The sequence below is a fragment of the Periplaneta americana genome, chromosome 14 (assembly GCF_040183065.1).
Source record: "Periplaneta americana isolate PAMFEO1 chromosome 14, P.americana_PAMFEO1_priV1, whole genome shotgun sequence".
Classification (NCBI taxonomy): Eukaryota; Metazoa; Arthropoda; class Insecta; order Blattodea; family Blattidae; genus Periplaneta; species Periplaneta americana.
This window is the reverse complement of record NC_091130.1, coordinates 7334566-7352265: the sequence shown is the minus strand read 5'-3', so window position 1 is coordinate 7352265 and position 17700 is coordinate 7334566. Positions and strand designations below refer to the sequence as shown.

Sequence of the window (17700 nt, the reverse complement as noted above, 5' to 3'; positions counted from 1 at the left end):
TTATGATGTATTATGACGTCAAATAATGTGTGCGTATTGAACTGCAATTGTGTGTTAAGTATATATTGTGGGTATGCTATTGTATTCTTATATATTTCGTACTGTTCTAGGATGTTTAACTGTGAACTTTTTGGTGTGATGTGTAAAATTTATTTATTTTTATTATTATTATTATTATTATTATTATTATTATTATTATTATTATTATTATTATTATTATTATTATTATTATTATTATTTTTACATTGATTTCCTTTAAATTGATTAATTTGCATTAAATAATCAATACATGTATAAAACAGTGGACTAACAACAAAAATTTAATCAACATTAAAAAAAAAAAAAGGTTAAAATCATTTAGCCATCTTATCAACCATTAATACACAACAATTAGTCACAGAGGGTAGGAATTTCAAGTAAAATGTACTTCAATAACCTTGTCTAGCCGGATCTATAGAAAGACCAAGAATTTGTTATCGGGTCATTAGCCCACTATGGAAACTTTAAAATCTTTGGCAGAAACTTTCCCTGTTTATAAAATGAAACTACAGTTGCCTTCTTGAATGCAGAAGAGGCCTACTTAATAAGACGTTATGCGTCAAGTTTATCTTGTCTTGCATAACATATTGTATTTATTTTCAATTATTTTTCTACTGTTGCAAACTGTTCCTGTCCAAGATAATTCAAGATATTAAAAAAATTACGAGCAAGAGATTATGAATATTTCTATTTCCAGGGTGCGTGGTGGTGGCATGATGGGACAAGATGGAGGAGGAAACTCTGAAATGGACTCTTCGGACATCTGGTCACAACATCTGGAGGAACTGGGAGAGAGACTGAACCAGCAGGATGGCGACCGCACAGGCTTCTTGCGCATGGTGAACCGTAACCATCTGTTCAATTCCAGTAACTACAGTCTCAGCAGCTTGTTCAGGTGAGTGAGAATTTGTTGTCGGAATGCCAGTGAACATTTTCACATGTAATTTTGCAAATTAAGGGGGAAAAGTAAATAAAACAATTTATACACTGGTATGAAAATAGAAAAACTTTCATTATCTTAAATGAATTGCACAAAAACCACATACTATTCTTCAATTGATCCTCTTATAGGTTATGTTAGATGCCACAGAATTTCACATAAATTTGTGAAGTCTTTTGCCTAATTCAAATTCACTCTCAGAAAAGTACAATAACATTTAGGACAGAATCTTTGTATACATCTTTATTACACACTTTAAAACACTTAAGAATACAATTATATTAACCACTTTCATGTGTTAAAATAAAAATTAAGTTGTAAATTACCTAGTTGACTAGTTTCAGCTGTGTATCAGCCATTTGTAGAACTAATCCTGAAGATGGCTGACACAGTGCTGAAACTAGACAACTTAGTTTTTATTTTAACATATGAAAGTCGTTATTATAACTATATTCCTAAGGAATCTCTTTATTTATAAGATAAACCAGAAGCTGCTGAAGATATTTAAGTGGTTAGGTACAGCTTACAGCAGTAAAATTTTTGGAAATATTCAACATTTTTTTCCCTCCATTACTGTATCTTTTACAATAATGAAAATTGGTATGTGTAAAACACTGTCCTTCTGCTATATCAAAAAAATATTTTTACGATTTAAAAAAAATTATTTATATTTATAATATGCATATTTTTTTTTTTTTTTCAAAATTCTTAATGGTGGTAGTTCACTGTGCAGTGATGAAGCATTTCCCTCATAACTCATAAACTTGTTAACTTTTTCATGTTCTCTCTCTTTTATTTTATTGCTGAAACTCATGTTTACAATATCATGCTCTTTCAACTACATTCCTTAATAAACAATAATTTTTTTTATTTTCTTAGAAGGAAATACTGATATTTGACCATTTTTTAAAATTAAGTTAATTAATTTTTATCAGACAATCTATCAAAGGAAGTGATCCTGCATCATATTGTAGATATGACATGCATAAATACACACAAAAAATTTAATCACAGAATGTGCGATAGTTTTTGAGTTATGTGGGAAATGCTTCATCACTGCACAGTGAACTGAATTTTGGAAAAAAAAAAAAAAAAAAATGTAAATAATTTTTTTAAATCGTAAAAATATTTTTTTCATATAGCAGAAGGACAGTGTTTTACACATAGGCTACTAATTTTCATTATTGTACAAGATACAGTAATGGAGGAACAAAAATGTTGAATATTTCCAAAATTTTACTGCTGTAAGCTGTACCTAACCCCTTAACTAAACTTTGATCTCCCACCTTATGACTGACTGTACAAAATTTAATTGTGGAAAGTGTCCGAAAAACCTCGTATGTTTGTGTACTTGTGTAATGGAAAAGCAAAGTACAACTGTGTTTTTTTTTTAAATGTAGGATTATACAAAGCAATGAAGTAACTGTAGAAACGACATAGGGATATTTTATACCTGAACATCTCGAGATATTTCGTAACTAAATTTTGTTCTCTTTAAAGTCAGTACAGAACTTCGTACAGCGAAGATAATTTTAAAGAATGCTAAAGTAATTAACTGTTTCATTAAACTTTCATTTTGTCTGTAATTTACTGTTATTTCAGGTATTTCGACATTTTACCCACAATATTTTTTATGAGTACTGGTACTGAAATGTAATTTATTTTTGGTGTTTGTCACTTAATTCCAAAGTCTGTTAAAGTGAGAGATAGGGAATATAAATGAAATTTGTTTGTCCTTGTAGCTTGGGGAGTGTAGGAGGCAGTGTGGCAAGTGGGTCAGCAAGCCGCCCCGGCAGCACCCGCTCTAGGAGGCCCCCACACCAAACGTGGCAGGGACCCTCATGCCTGGGTGCTTTGTACCAGCTGCTTATTGCACCATTCGAGGACTGCCTGCCTGCCACATGCAGCAAGTCTGGAACGGGAGCATGTATGTAATATTCCATCAGTTCAGTGTTACATCTCTGCAGTCATACGTAATTCATCCTTTTATATTGTTATCATTTGAACATTTCATGAAAGTTTTTATATGAACTACTATTTAAATCACTGACACCAATTATATCAGGCATTGCACTCGTTGATTGTTCATGGTGTAGGAGCATTCACTAAATTATTGACACTTTGTAACTGAACTGCAGGAGAGTGGTTACAAAATGCTCTTTTCCTTGCCCTGTATTCTGACGCTCATTCCAGTCTACCTATATTCATTTTTAGCTCAATTCTCGGCTGTTCATTGCACTCTTTCTTTCATGCTTTGCTTTCGCTCGTTCAGCTTCTGATTTCAGCATATTTTCAAGCAAAAAGCTTCTAAACAATGTAATTGCACTCACTGGTTTCGATTGTATTATGTCGCAATACTACATAGAAGATGCACTGCCCGATGGCAGCCCCACTTCCACTAATTTGTGCATTACTTTGTGTAAATTGGTGGAAAATCGCAAACATCAACTTTGTTTATGTGATAACATTGCAATGTACACAATCCTGTAGCGACAATACGCAAAGCCCTTTTTAAGCATCTGTCACAGAATTTTATTTCACAGCCTTCTACTCATACCCTGCCTAAATACACATTAAGTGTCATTTTTCCTTGGCCGTAAATATTCAAAAGTATACAGACGTGGACAAATTAATGGAATAAATACATTTTAAACCTGTTTTTTTTTTTTATTGAGAAAACTGTACATATGTTACCAACGATCAAATTCATGGTTCTAATATTTCGTATACATCCCCTTAGCTTAGCTTTGATAAGTGACTTCATTTGGTTTAGCTTTTTACACCCACCATTCATTTATTTCATCATGAAACCAGATTTGGATGAGCTTTCAGTCAAAACTGCCTTTGTGGTACTCGGTACCATATAGCAGTTCCTTAACCCTTAAATTCGCAAAGTATCCTATAGGATACAACAGATTAATAGATGATATGCTATAATTTTAATAGAGCAATAGAAAAAAAATTGGTAGGAAAATTAAAATTTCACAATACTATAATATTGTACGACATATAAAATATGTGATAGTTGTTTTCTTTACAGTCCGACATGGTTTAATAAACTAGTGTGAGAAATGAAGTTTTCCCAATTTAAGGGTTAAGGAAAAATGGAATAATTTTCGTTGCTGTGGTATATTCAAAGTGAGGTGCATATTACTACTAAGATTTATTTTAAATCATCCGTCCTCAAGTGAGGTTGACCACTGGGATTCGGAATTAACAAACATAAAAGATAAAGAGAAATGAAACGAGCAAAATAATGATTAGATTTATACATTAAAACAAAAATTTACGTGTTAACGTATAGATGATAGTGCAGAATTTGAAGAGAGACCTTTAGAATTTCCATTACAATCTTCTGAACCTCATAAAAAAAGGGATTTTAAAGGATTTAAGGATATTACATGTAAATTTTGGTAAACAACCCCTCGCTCCAAATAGTAAGCCTGCAACATCCCAGTTGTAAAGCGAAATGCCATATTTTTCACTGAGGTATGGAAGACAAGGTACATATTTAGCTCGCTTGTCATCATTTATCTTCAGTGCTTGATTCGTGTCTCGTTCAAAGCAAATCGTAGGGTCTAAGACCATCGCTTTCTGAGTTCTTCTATTGATGGCAATTATATCGACTCTTCTATGAGAATCGTCTTCAGACGCACAATGAATCTTCTTTTTAGTGATTTTACTGATTGAATTTATTCTTAGTGATAGTGATTATTTCTCAATATCCTTTCCAACTTCTCAGTGATTCTCTCCGTCCTGTTTCGTCTTTCCAGTAATTGAATATTGGTAGCATTGCTCATGCCTGATTAGGAGCTCCTCTTACAATGTCATTGTTGACGCAGTGCCACACGGTAAGGGCTGTGCTGGACGTCGTGAACTGCTGCTCGTGCTGGAGGGGGAGCTGTACTTGGTGCCATTCCCCGTCCTGAAACCCGGTGGTAGTGGGGACTCCTCGGAGTACCTGTGTGAGCGCTTCAGCCTGCTGGTGGTGCCCTCTCTGACGTCACTGCGCTCGAACCAGCGCTCTGCACGTGCCGCCATGGCAGCCACCAGCAAGACGAGCACCGGCACCAACGAGTCCAGCAACAACATGTCAGCACTCGTGGTGGGCAACCCTCTGCTGCCTGGCTCTGTGACGGAGCAGTGGGGCTGGGGAGACATCCCCCACGCCGAGCAGGAGGCTGTTATGGTGGCCGACATGCTCCAGTCCCAGGCACTTGTTGCCGCTCAGGTATGGCTCTGCTCCTGGAGTGGATCAAAGTGCTTGGAAATGGATACTACGGTAGAGCATCGATTATCCAAATATTGATCAACTGAAACATCAGTTAACCAAAAGCGTTCTAGCAGCAAATTAAAATTTGCGCGCACGCCATGTAGAAGTTTCGCTAGCACTGTTTGTGAGATTTAGCGGCAAAGAAAACGAGTCTCAGCTCTGAAGCGAAAAAAAAAAACCTTTTTTCCTAAACTGTAAACTTACTTCAATGACCATTCTGAACTTGTCAAACTAGGCTAGTCAGTTCTCTGTGTTATTTGTAAGACATGTGATACAAAATATATACTGTACACTATGTACAGTTTTGTGTTTAATATCAGTGTTTCTTTGTTCCATATTGCTCCTATTGCACCGGTACAATTTGTTTTCATAAATGATCGGTTATCCGAACACTCCCCCCATTCCTAATTGTTTTGGATAATCGATGCTCTACTGTATATTTATGCTTTCCACTATAAGTATGTAAGAATTTTAGGTTTAATTTTGCCTGTTACCCATTCATTTAAGGGTAATATTTCTTCTACATGTCATAATCTACGACTTCAGATTGTCATATTCTAAAGTAAACTGTTCTAAAAATGCTTACGATCCTTGAAAATTTATTCTCTTCAGTTACAACCTCAGATTGTTATTTTTTAGTAAACTCTACTAAAAATGTTTACGACCCTTGAAAATTTACTCTCTTCAGTTACGAACTGAGATTGTAATTCTTCAGTAAACTCTTCTAAAAATGCTTACCCTTGAAAATTTACTCTCTTCAGTTACGAACTCAGGTTGTCATTCTTCAGTAAACTCTTCTAAAAATGCTTACAACCCTTGAAAATTTACTCTTCAGTAAACTCTTCTAAAAATGCTTACGACCCTTGAAAATTTACTCTCTTCAGTTATGAACTCAGGTTGTCATTCTTCAGTAAACTCTTCTAAAAATGCTTACGACCCTTGAAAATTTATCAGTAAACTCTTCTACAAATGCTTACAACCCTTGAAAATTTACTCTTCAGTAAACTCTTCTAAAAATGCTTACGACCCTTGAAAATTTACTCTCTTCAGTTATGAACTCAGGTTGTCATTCTTCAGTAAACTCTTCTAAAAATGCTTACGACCCTTGAAAATTTACTCTCTTGAGTTATGAACTCAGGTTGTCATTCTTCAGTAAACTCTTCTAAAAATACTTATGACCCTTGAAAATTTACTCTTCAGTATACTCTTCTAAAAATGCTTACGGCCCTTGAAAATTTACTCTCTTCAGTTATGAACTCAGGTTGTCATTCTTCAGTAAACTCTAATAAAAATGCTTACGACCCTTGAAAATTTACTCTCTTCACTTAAGAACTCAGGTTATCATTCTTCATTAAACTCTTCTAGAAATGCTTATGACTCTGTAAAATTTCAGTTACAACCTCAGATTGTAATTCTTCAGTAAACTTTTCTAAAAATGCTTACGACCCTTGAAAATTGACTCTCTTCAGTTACGACCTCAGATTGTCATTCTTCAGTGAACTCTTCTAAAAATGTTTACGACCCTTGAAAATTTACTCTCTTCACTTACGAACTCAGGTTATCATTCTTCAGTAAACTCTTCTAAAAATGCTTATGACTCTTCAGTTACGACCTCAGATTGTCATTCTTCAGTAAACTCTTCTGAAAATGCTTACAACCCTATAAAATTTATTTTCTTCAGTTACGACCTCAGATTGTCATTCTTCAATAAACTCTTCTAAAAATGCTTGCGATCCTTGAAAATTTATTGTCTTCAGTTACTACCTCATATTGCCATTCTTCACTAAATTGAAAGTTTGCATATAGGACAGGAATGTTGTCAATTTGTACAGGATCTTGCATCATAAAACCTCTGCAATTAATTTTATTTCAGTGATATATTCGCACATTATAAACGACCATTGAAGATGGTATATTAGAGTTAATTTTTTCAACTAGCAAAGATACCTAGCAAAAAACTACAAAAATTATACATCTTGATTACACAACTTTTAACACTATATCACTTCGGAATATGTATTATATGTCTTTCTCGTGTTAAATTCTATCGTACCTGGTTAACATGTTTTGGTCTGTTATTGACCTTCTTCAGAACTGGCTATTGCTGGTCTTGACGCCAAAACTAGCAACAACCAGTTCTGAAGAAGGTCAATAACAGACTGAAACATGTTAACCAGGTACGATAGAATTTAACACGAGAAAGACATATAATACATATTACAAAAATTTATTAAATATTCTTGTAATTGCAGGATTTTCACATCTTTTGGAATTCATATTTAAAAATGTTTTTAAATATAAAAAATCGATGGTTTCTGGTAGCTCTCACTCAGAATAAAGTGTCTTATAAATGTCAGTATGCTACACATTCACAGCAGAGTACCTTCTGGTTTTGTTTTAAGTCTGAAGTAAGCTCTGTTAAGAAATTTTATTACACGTAGAACCTAATTATTATTATGACCTAGTCAAATGTAATTCGTTCACTACATTTCTGTAGCAAGCATATTAATGAAATAAAAAAATACAGTTTAAGATAGATGGAGATGACACATTTCTGGAAGTAATGTAATTGATTTCTACAGGCCAGCAAGGAGGCTATCCTGCGCCAGATTGGTGAAGCAGAGTGTGTTCATCTAGCCACTCACATGTCGTGGAAGTTATCGGCTATTGTGCTGTCACCTGGTGGAGACATGGTGGATTCCCAACATCCGAAAAGATTTTTCTCATCATCAGCAGCTTCTTCGTCTGGTGGTGTGAGCGGGCAGTCAACGTCCACCAGTGTGGGGGCGGCATCATCTGACCAGGGACATGAGCAAGGGGACGAGGAAGGTTCTGAGGTGAGACCTTCTCATTACAGAATTACTGGTATGGTACTTGAATTCTTGGTGATGTTTAAGACTCCAGCAATAGTGGAGTATTCTAAGAAAGCCTGCATTGTAGTCATTCTGTCTGTTCATTTAAGTGTAGTCAGTGTCTGATGTCCCAACCATTCTATGCTGAATATTCATAACTATTGAAATACTGTAATTTCATTTTTGACAGAATTGTATTAATAAAGTAAGATTTACTATTTTAAATACAAACTTAACTCAAAACATACTAGTTTCAATGGTTTTTAATTTTTACTGATATTTAAAAAACGCATATTTGGTGCTAAGAGGGATGAAGTTACAGGAGAATGGAGAAAGTTACACAACGCAGAGCTGCACGCATTGTATTCTTCACCTGACATAATTAGGAACATTAAATCCAGACGTTTGAGATGGGCAGGGCATGTAGCACGTATGGGCGAATCCAGAAATGCATATAGAGTGTTAGTTAGGAGGCCGGAGGGCAAAAGACCTTTGGGGAGGCCGAGACGTAGATGAGAAGATAATATTAAAATGGATTTGAGGGAGGTAGGATATGATGGTAGAGACTGGATTAATCTTGCTCAGGATAGGGACCAATGGCGGGCTTATGTGAGGGCGGCAATGAACTTCCGGGTTCCTTAAAAGCCAGTAAGTAAGTCAGTATTTAAAAAACGCATACTATGTAGTAAAAATCCTGTTACACTACCATCACCACCTTACTTACTTACAAATGGCTTTTAAGGAATCCGGAGGTTCATTGCTGCCCTCACATAAGCCCGCCATTGGTCCCTATCCTGAGCAAGATTAATCCAGTCTCTACAATCATATTCCACCTCCCTCAAATCCATTTTAATATTATCCTCCCATCTACGTTTCAGCCTCCCCAAAGATCTTTTTCCTTCAGGTCTTCCAACTAACAGTCCATAATCATAATCATAATCATTTATTGCATCCACTGATCATATACATGATATGGGACATGCCATATTTACAAACTAATAATTAATTACATAATATACATAAAAGCAGTAACTATAATTAAATGCAACAAAAATACAAATATACAAAACTTGGAACTTGATTGAAGAAAACTACAGGTCTGTCGATTTCGGCTATAAGTCCCGTTTGCAGTACGTCTTGAAGTCAGGAGTCAATTCCAACCATCGCGTCCTTCATGAGAAGACATCCTTCTTGAAGTCAGGATCTGGAAAAGAGGAAGTAAAATTTTTTTAAGTAAGGCGTTCTTTTTCTGTTCAATTATGACAATTTTCAATAAATTCGTTCATACTGTAAAAGCAGTTTTTGATTGAAATTTTATAAAGAGCTTTCTTAAATTTCTGATGTGCAGATATCTGAATTCACCCATACGTGCTACATGCCGTGCCCATCTCAATCGTCTGGATTTAATGTTCCTAATTATGTCAGGTGAAGAATACAATGCGTGCAGTTCTGTGTTGTGTAACTTTCTCCATTCTCCTGTAACTTCATCCCTCTTAGCCCCAAATATTTTCCTAAGCACCTTATTATCAAATACCTTTAACCTCTGTTCCTCTCTCAAAGTGAGAGTCCAAGTTTCACAACCATACAGAACAACCGGTAATATAACTGTTTTATAAATTCTAACTTTCAGATACTTTGACAGCAGACTGGATGACAAAAGACCACCACCACCACCACTTGTGTTATTAATTTGAGGTTGTTTGTGTGTGCAACAGGTGTCGTCCACAATGGAACTGCCGTCGCTTTCTGAATTCCTGCTGACAGCATCAGACCTGCTGAACCTTCGCCTGTCAGCCCGCCTGGTGGTTATCAGCTCTAGCCATACTCGTGACCACCACGGCTGGGCCACGTCTGACGGCATCGTGAGCTTGACACGTGCGCTGTTGGTGGCAGGAGCCCAGTGCGTGCTGGTGTCCCTGTGGCCTGTCCCTGACACGGCCACCAAGATCCTTCTCAGAGCCTTCTACTCTGCTCTTCTGCAGGTGAGCCCAGTAGCGGCTGGTGGTCAAAATAATGAGTGTGCTACAATCCCTATATAGGCCTACTGTATACACTGGAGTTGGGCAACACGATTCTTTTTCAGAAGTCGATTCCAACGATTCAATCATACATTACGAATCGATTCTAACGATTCGTTCACAATTCTTCTCAGTCTGCGATTCCAACGATTCGTCAACGAACGACTTGAGGACACTTTCCTTTGCAAACCACGCGTAGAACAAAAACGTTCTACATCTCTCGCATAGATGGCATAAAAGGCGAGACATTGGATTGTCTCTTTCTCTTTGGCTGGAACCTTTCAGCACGACCTCCATTAATCTACAAAATTACCCAAGATAATGTTTCTAAATTATAATTTATCAACTGAACCTTATTACGAAGTACATTTTTTGCATTACATCTCTATTTAACTATGCAAATTTCAGGTTTGTGTTCATTATTTTTCACACATAACAAATGCAGTATTTTGATTTCACTCTCGCTCGGGAGCATTCGGCACGGTTCGGAAATGTCCGTTGACAGGTAAAGTAAATAGAATCGTGGGTTACGATACCATGTCAATTCGTTACTATTCTTTTGAACGACGATTCGTTACGATTCTTTTGAACGACGATTCGTTGATACCACGAATCGATTCTTACGATTCTTTATTATTAGTCGTTCGAATGAACGATTCGTTCACGAATCGACCCAACTCTAGTATACACTTATATGTTATTTATCTTAATTTGAGACTCGCTTAGTGACGAAATAGGAAGTCCATATGACGTTCCTTCCTACTGCAGAACTTGTCCCCTGGTGTTAAATCCCTCCATCTTGGACTTCATACTATTTTCTATTGACAGTATTGCAAGAGCAGTGAGGCTATCCTGGGACATAGTGTTCCTTAAAAACGTTTTTATGCGTTTGAAGCAAGAAAAACATCTTCCTGGCTCAGCAGTGGTCATTGGTGTTGTAACTAAAATATTTAACAACTTCGTTACTTCACAGAATGGATCCCGTGAATTGTTGGAGGCTATGTATTGTAACAATTGAACAGCTCCATCTATATTTCGGAAATCTAGTCTTCCGTATAGAACTCCAAGTTGTGTCTTTAACACTCTTTTGTTCAGTACAGAATAGCTGTTGAAGCAACTTCAAGTTCGCGTTCAGGAAAATTTTGCGAAAAATTGCCAAAAAATTTGCTGTTTAACAACTTTGTTGCGTCTAGATAGCTTAAAGACTGGAAACGATGAGTAGTTTCCTGAATTATACGGTCACATACTTCCTTGGCTTCAGTTTTCTGGGATTCCATTCTCCGTCGCTTGCTGACTGATTCAGGAGGAACCTCAAAAACCAGGTAGATGGCAGCAGCAATCGGACACTTGAATTACCAAATACATTACGTAGTTCCGAGTTCCTCCACAAACAAGCATTCTTTCGTTACTCTTTACTTTTGCAATCTCCAAGTTGTGTAGTGCTGAAGCTGACTACAGCACTTCCCCGCGTAAAAATAGCCAATCAGGGCAGTAATTTCAGCTTCGCACATGCGCATTAATTGTCTACATTCTCATGTAGAGTTTTGAGTAGCACATTGTACCCCCTGAGGCACCAAAGAGCTAAGAGCGAAGACTAAACACTCTATAACGCGTCATGAACATAACCACGGGAAATTGTCAAATGACAGATCAAATACTATGGTGGTATTGCAAATACATTATTTGAGCAAAAATTATCATTGTGCTGTAGCACTGTAGCACATAAGGACGGGCCGCCCCTGGATGAGCCATCATATTTTAAAGATTTCACTCTTTCTCCGTGCTATGTTCTTTTTGTTGTTTCTTGTCCTCTTTGATTGTTTCACTCTTATTTAATAGTTCATTTTTTGATAATAACTGTAAGCCTATGTATTATCGAATGAAATATGGGATTGAATGTCAGCTCGATAAATCATTTAAGTAAAATTAATTCTAGTAAGTAATGTCGATGATTTCACACCAGACAGAGGTTTGATGTCACAGGGGTCACGAGTGAGCCGAGCTCTTGCGGAGGCCATGCTGACAGTGCAGCACACGAAGCACTTCGCCCACCCTGCCAACTGGGCGGGCTTCATGCTGGTCGGTGCAGACGTGCGCCTGTCCAACAAGGTGGCGCTGATGGGGCAGGCACTCTGTGAGCTGCTCAAGAACCCTGAGAAGTGCCGCGACGCTCTGAGGGTCACACTCCACTTGGTAAGTGCAAGCTCTTTTTGTTAGTCAGTCATAGTACAGTGATGAGGCATAGATATATTGAAATACAGTTATTTTTAACTTGCTTAATTTCATTTCATTTCATATGTCTGCGTTTCTTTAAATAACTTATAGCCAGGCAAACCATGATCTGGAATACAAATTTGTTCATGGTAGACAAAAGAACAGGAATTTTAATACAGTCAATTGAAGCTCTAAAAACAAAAGTGAAGAATTTTTATGCAGAACTACTTCCCCCCCCCCCCCACCTCCTCGCTCCCACATCTTCCTACAGAACATATTCTTTCTCTCAGAGTCAAGTCATGCTTGTAGCAATAGTAATTAGGGACCGGATTTTTATGTAATTACATATTATATTCTTTCCAACCTAACCGTATATAAATAAGAAATCTTTGCAAATTTTGTAATTACCATTAATATATTACAATTTGATGTACTACATATTTACTCCACATTACATATTGTGGCTTAATATTACATAAATCTACATATTTAGGGGTTTTATTCATTTTTACTTCTCTAAAAGGAAAACAAAAAAAAAAAAAAACTTCTGTTAGGGAAGTTTACAATTTGAAATACACAGATTTAAAAAGCCTTTTTACATACCCAGAAAAACATATATTTCGGCACAAAACACAACGTCCTTAGTTCCAGGCAAACAACAGTTTGTAAATGCCTATAGTTTGAGGTTTTAGTAGGTACTTTGTTTCTTACAGGGAGCAGCTAAAATGCATGTGTCCCACATCTCCTCTTATTTTCTCCTAATCCAGTAAAGCGAAACAGTGCTTGCAGTACTGTTGTGTCATTCATTTCACTCAGTTCTCTAGTTTTAGTACTTACAGTATAAAGTGCAAGCGAGTTTATCTACTGCTTTTAACTGACTAAAATGGCCCCTGTATCTTCAATCCTAACGACAAAAATAAAATCATGGATTGCAATGGACGAAGCTTTCACTACAGATGGAAAAATAGTAATGTGTCAAGTGTGCGGTAAAAAAGTCGGGTGCTCTATGAAATCACAACTGGAGAGTCTTACCTATCCTATACCTGCCAGATATTGAAATTAAATATTTTCATGATTTTACATATTTTGGTACATATTCAGCTTATTTTTCATACATAAATATGTACACACCTTGATATTACATAACAATCCGGTCCCTACTTATAAGTCATAGGTTTATCTGTTCTAAGTTTCTTATATTTGCTTGTTGCTGAGTGATATTGGTTTCAGATAAGGTGTAATTTCATGAAATCCTCTGTCTTGAGGGATTAATTCTCCTTACTCACTAAACTTATTTTAAAATTCTATTTGATATGGAAAGAGTAATGTTTTCAGTGCCTTTTCAAGTTGAAAGGACTAAAGTGTGAACACATTAAAATAATCTGCTCCAATAGGACATTCCATATTATGTAACAGTGTTTGAAGTGCGAAAACATTGTAAACTCAATTCATTCACAGTGTGATCTATTTTTGTTTTTGAAGAAAAGTCTAAACACTGTTATAAATTAGGATCCTTTTCTAAGTTCGTGGAGATAAAACAATAATGTCAATTAAAATAATACTGTATTCTATCTTTCCAAAAACAAAAAAATCTATTGATGTTCCTAAAGGTTATGACGACATACAGAAAATGTATGAATATGGGATGACACAAATGTTATGTCATTTCTTATTTAGTTTTAATTTTTTATACAGTGGCGTAGTTCCGAATTATAAATAACTTTTTAAAAAGTATTGAAATTAATTGCCGAATTACTGATACTCATTTGATCATAGTGTATGTCTTTTGATGTGGTTGTTATGAATAAAAGTACGCTAAATGTCTGGCTTGAAATCCGACTTGTTACAGGTTGAGAAGTCTCTACAGAGAATTCATCGTGGACAGAAGAATGCTATGTACACCACGCAGAAGAGTATCGAGAATAAAGTGGGACATGTCAACGGTTGGAAAGATCTGCTCATGTCGGTGGGCTTCCGTTTTGAGCCTGCAGCCAACGGAATTCCATCTTCTGTGTTTTTCCCCCAGAGCGACCCAGATGAAAGGCTGACACAGTGCAGTGCCAGTCTTCAGGCTCTTCTGGGTGAGTTGTCACGTTACTTACCAGATCGTAATTGTACACCTTTGACACGGAAAATGGTCGCTCTCCTGTAATGTGAATGTTCAGGTTAACGCGAGATTCACACTGGAAATATTAAACATCGAGATCCAAGGATAAAACGACATACAGTAAAATCCCTCGTAACCGGCACCCAAATAACCGGCAATACCAAAACAACGGCACTTTTGACTGGGCCAAAAAAAAAATGTTTAAATCTGCCACATTGCCACAGTCTGGGCTGTCAGTTTTGCCACATTAGGAAGTTCGCACGAACTTTCATTTTCAGTGAATATTCGAACCTAAAATTTGTGTATTATTTGTGTTGTGTGATGTGTTTTAATGATGAAAATCCACACAGTTTTTATGTTTATTTAATTATGTTCGGACCATCAGTGTTGCCACATTAGAAAGTTCGCACGAACTTTCGTTTTCAGTAAATATTCGAACCTAAAATTAGTGTATTATTTGTGTTGTGTGATGTTTTAATAAAGAAAATCCACACAGCTTTTATGTTTATTGAATTATGTTCGGGCCGTCAGTATTGCCACATTAGGAAGTTCGCACGAATTTTAATTTTCAGTGAATATTCGTACCTACAATGAATTTATTATTTGTGTTTGTGATGTGTTTTAATTGGAAAAATCCACACAGTTTTTATGTTTATTCAGTTATGAGCAAGTGATAGAGAAATAAGCTTCACGTGGCTGCAGTTTCAACATTTGGCACCATGAAACACGGACTTTTTTTTCGTATATACCGGTATTTACTCAATTATCCGGCAAAATCTCGTATCTGGAACTAGCCTGGTCCCTTTGGTGCCGGATAAGAGGGATTCTACTGTATTCCCTACTAAGCCTTTATGGCATAGCGATAGAGCTTTTTCTTCTCATTACAAAGCCCGAGCTTCGAATCTCTTTATGTAAAGCACACATATGTGAACACTGCGCACATGATGATTCCCGAGCTATTCCGAGGTGAGACTTGTATCTGAACAGTGACCAGTGTCCGTGTTGAAGGGTGTACATAGATAGCTGCAACAGTGTCATAAGAATCAGAGACAGGCTGGTTTCAAATGTAGTGTGGTCACGTGTATTGTGTTTCATCCACTATATCTTTGATTGCAGTTAGAATAACGAAAGATTGAATACCATAGTATAGATAACTGAAAACTTCAAAAATAGTTTCCTAATGTCGTCATGTCTATCATTGTATCCTGGCGAAATATTCTTTCCTCCTCTCTATTCCTCTATCTTCCGTACTTCTCTGTCACACTTCTTCTAATCTCTCCAATCCCTAAGGCCAGGTTTTTTGGTGATAATTTTTAAAAATTTTCATGAAAAAAGTAGGCAACCCATCTTGTCTTATCCATCTGCTCTAATGATGGAACCTGTATGTAGAATAATTTCAAGAGAAAAATTGTTCCAGGGTCGGATATCGAACATTTAGTTTAAGTGATCAAGTTCTGGAGGCAGTTAATAAAAAATTACAAGTTGGAAGAATTTTCTGTGATTTGTCCAAAGCATTTGACTGTATAAATCATAAAATGCTGCTAGACAAATTAGATTATTATGGAATTAAAGGCGTTGCACACCAATGGTTTCACTCATATCTCACAGATAGGAAACAGAAAGTCGAAATCTACCTCTACATGGGGAACTATTAATAATGGAATTCCTCAAGGATCAATATTAGGTCCTCTATTTTTTCTAGTGTTCACAAATGACAGGCAAGTGCTTCGAAGCAGACCTGTATCAATAGTTTCTATGTTCACCATTCATTCTTCAGTGCCCTTGTTTACTAAGTACTTCCGATCATTTTTCCTAACTGTAACTTCTAACTGAGGTAATGAATTGGCCTATCCATTTGACATGTATTCATTCTTCGACAACTTAACAGAAGATTGTTCTGTCCAGGTCTTTCAGGGACATCCCTGTACGCTCTCTCCAAGCTTATGTCAAATGTGGAAGTGGCAGACGATATTATTGGAGTGATTCGACAAGTGATTGGCCAGTTCAGCATGAAGAATTTGGAAACTGAAAGCATTGAAGTGCCAATCAGTGTGAAGCTGTGGAGAGTTCCTGGGTGTCACGAACTCCTTGCATCTCTAGGTAAGATATTGCATAACACAGCACATAATTTCTTAAGGAGAATTAGGATATCATATAGTTAGTTAGTTAATTAATAGTAGGTTATTTTACGACGCTTTATCATCAGCTTAGGTTATTTAGCATCTGAATGAGATGGTGATAATGCCAGTGAAATGAGTCCAGGGTCCAACACCGAAAGTTACCCAGCATTTGCTCATATTGGATTGAGGGAAAACCCCGGAAAAAACCTCAACCAGGTAACTTGCCCCAATCGGGAATCAAACCCGGGTCACCTGGTTTTGCGGCTAGACACGCTAGCCGTTACTCCACGGGTGTGAACTGTAGTTAGTGGGTGTCATACAATTTTAACTGTTCGTGCTGTAAAATTGTTAAAATAATAGTAAATTTTCCACTTCATGGGATTCCAAATGTCTTCTCATTGGAGGAAATTGATTTTAAAACCTGGTTTTATGCCTTTCACTCGGTCGGAAGTGATACGGTTCGTTGTGGACGTTTTCTTTTTTTTTTTTTTTTATGTTTTTTTGTTCAGTGCTGGTTATATTTCTTTCACTAAAGTTCTGTTTCAAAAGCTATTATAGTTATTGATGTAACTTGTATATAAAGTGAAACATTTTTGTAGGAGAGGAAAGATTCTCAGTGCGAGTCTATGGCCAATGCTGAAATTATAGGAGTGCAAAAATGTCCACGTTTTACACAAGTTGCAGACAATTTTATTTATTACTATAACAAACAGACACATCCTCTAGAAAACATTATTTTATTCTACTCTCAAAATAAAATATATCATATCCAAAGAGAACAGAATCTCTAGTAGGTTACAATGGAGCCACAGTCTCCTATATACAGTTACGAAGCTTGAGTTGTGAGGGTGCTAGGAACATAGACTGTGCTGGCATTATTTCGCATTGCCTGTAATGAGGCGATATTAGTGATCCTAGTGGTTAGCAACTATCTATGGATGCATATTTACTACGTATAGAGCTTCGTGACTGTATATACTAGATTGTGATAAATCATGGATTTTACAAGTGATATAATATAACAGAGCAGACCATGAAGTGTGTGATAAAGTAACTTTAATTCATGGTGTTCAGAATTGGCTTATTTTTCACATGTAAAATTATTTAGAAAACTCCTACTTTTCGTTATGGTAGTAA

The 17700-nt window shown here is 36.4% G+C and overlaps 1 protein-coding gene across 3 annotated transcripts in view; it reads left to right on the top strand.

Annotated features, from left to right (window-relative positions):
* LOC138713097 (tetratricopeptide repeat protein 28) overlaps positions 1-17700 on the top strand; it is a 212104-nt gene that overhangs the window by 171142 nt on the left and 23262 nt on the right. For all 3 annotated transcript variants that reach the window (XM_069844862.1, XM_069844863.1, XM_069844864.1), the window contains exons 18-25: positions 737-934; positions 2722-2906; positions 4822-5210; positions 7835-8089; positions 9820-10086; positions 12106-12315; positions 14186-14417; positions 16349-16543. In XM_069844862.1, the coding sequence (XP_069700963.1) occupies positions 737-934; positions 2722-2906; positions 4822-5210; positions 7835-8089; positions 9820-10086; positions 12106-12315; positions 14186-14417; positions 16349-16543 (1931 nt within the window). The remainder of the gene's footprint in view (positions 1-736; positions 935-2721; positions 2907-4821; positions 5211-7834; positions 8090-9819; positions 10087-12105; positions 12316-14185; positions 14418-16348; positions 16544-17700) is intronic.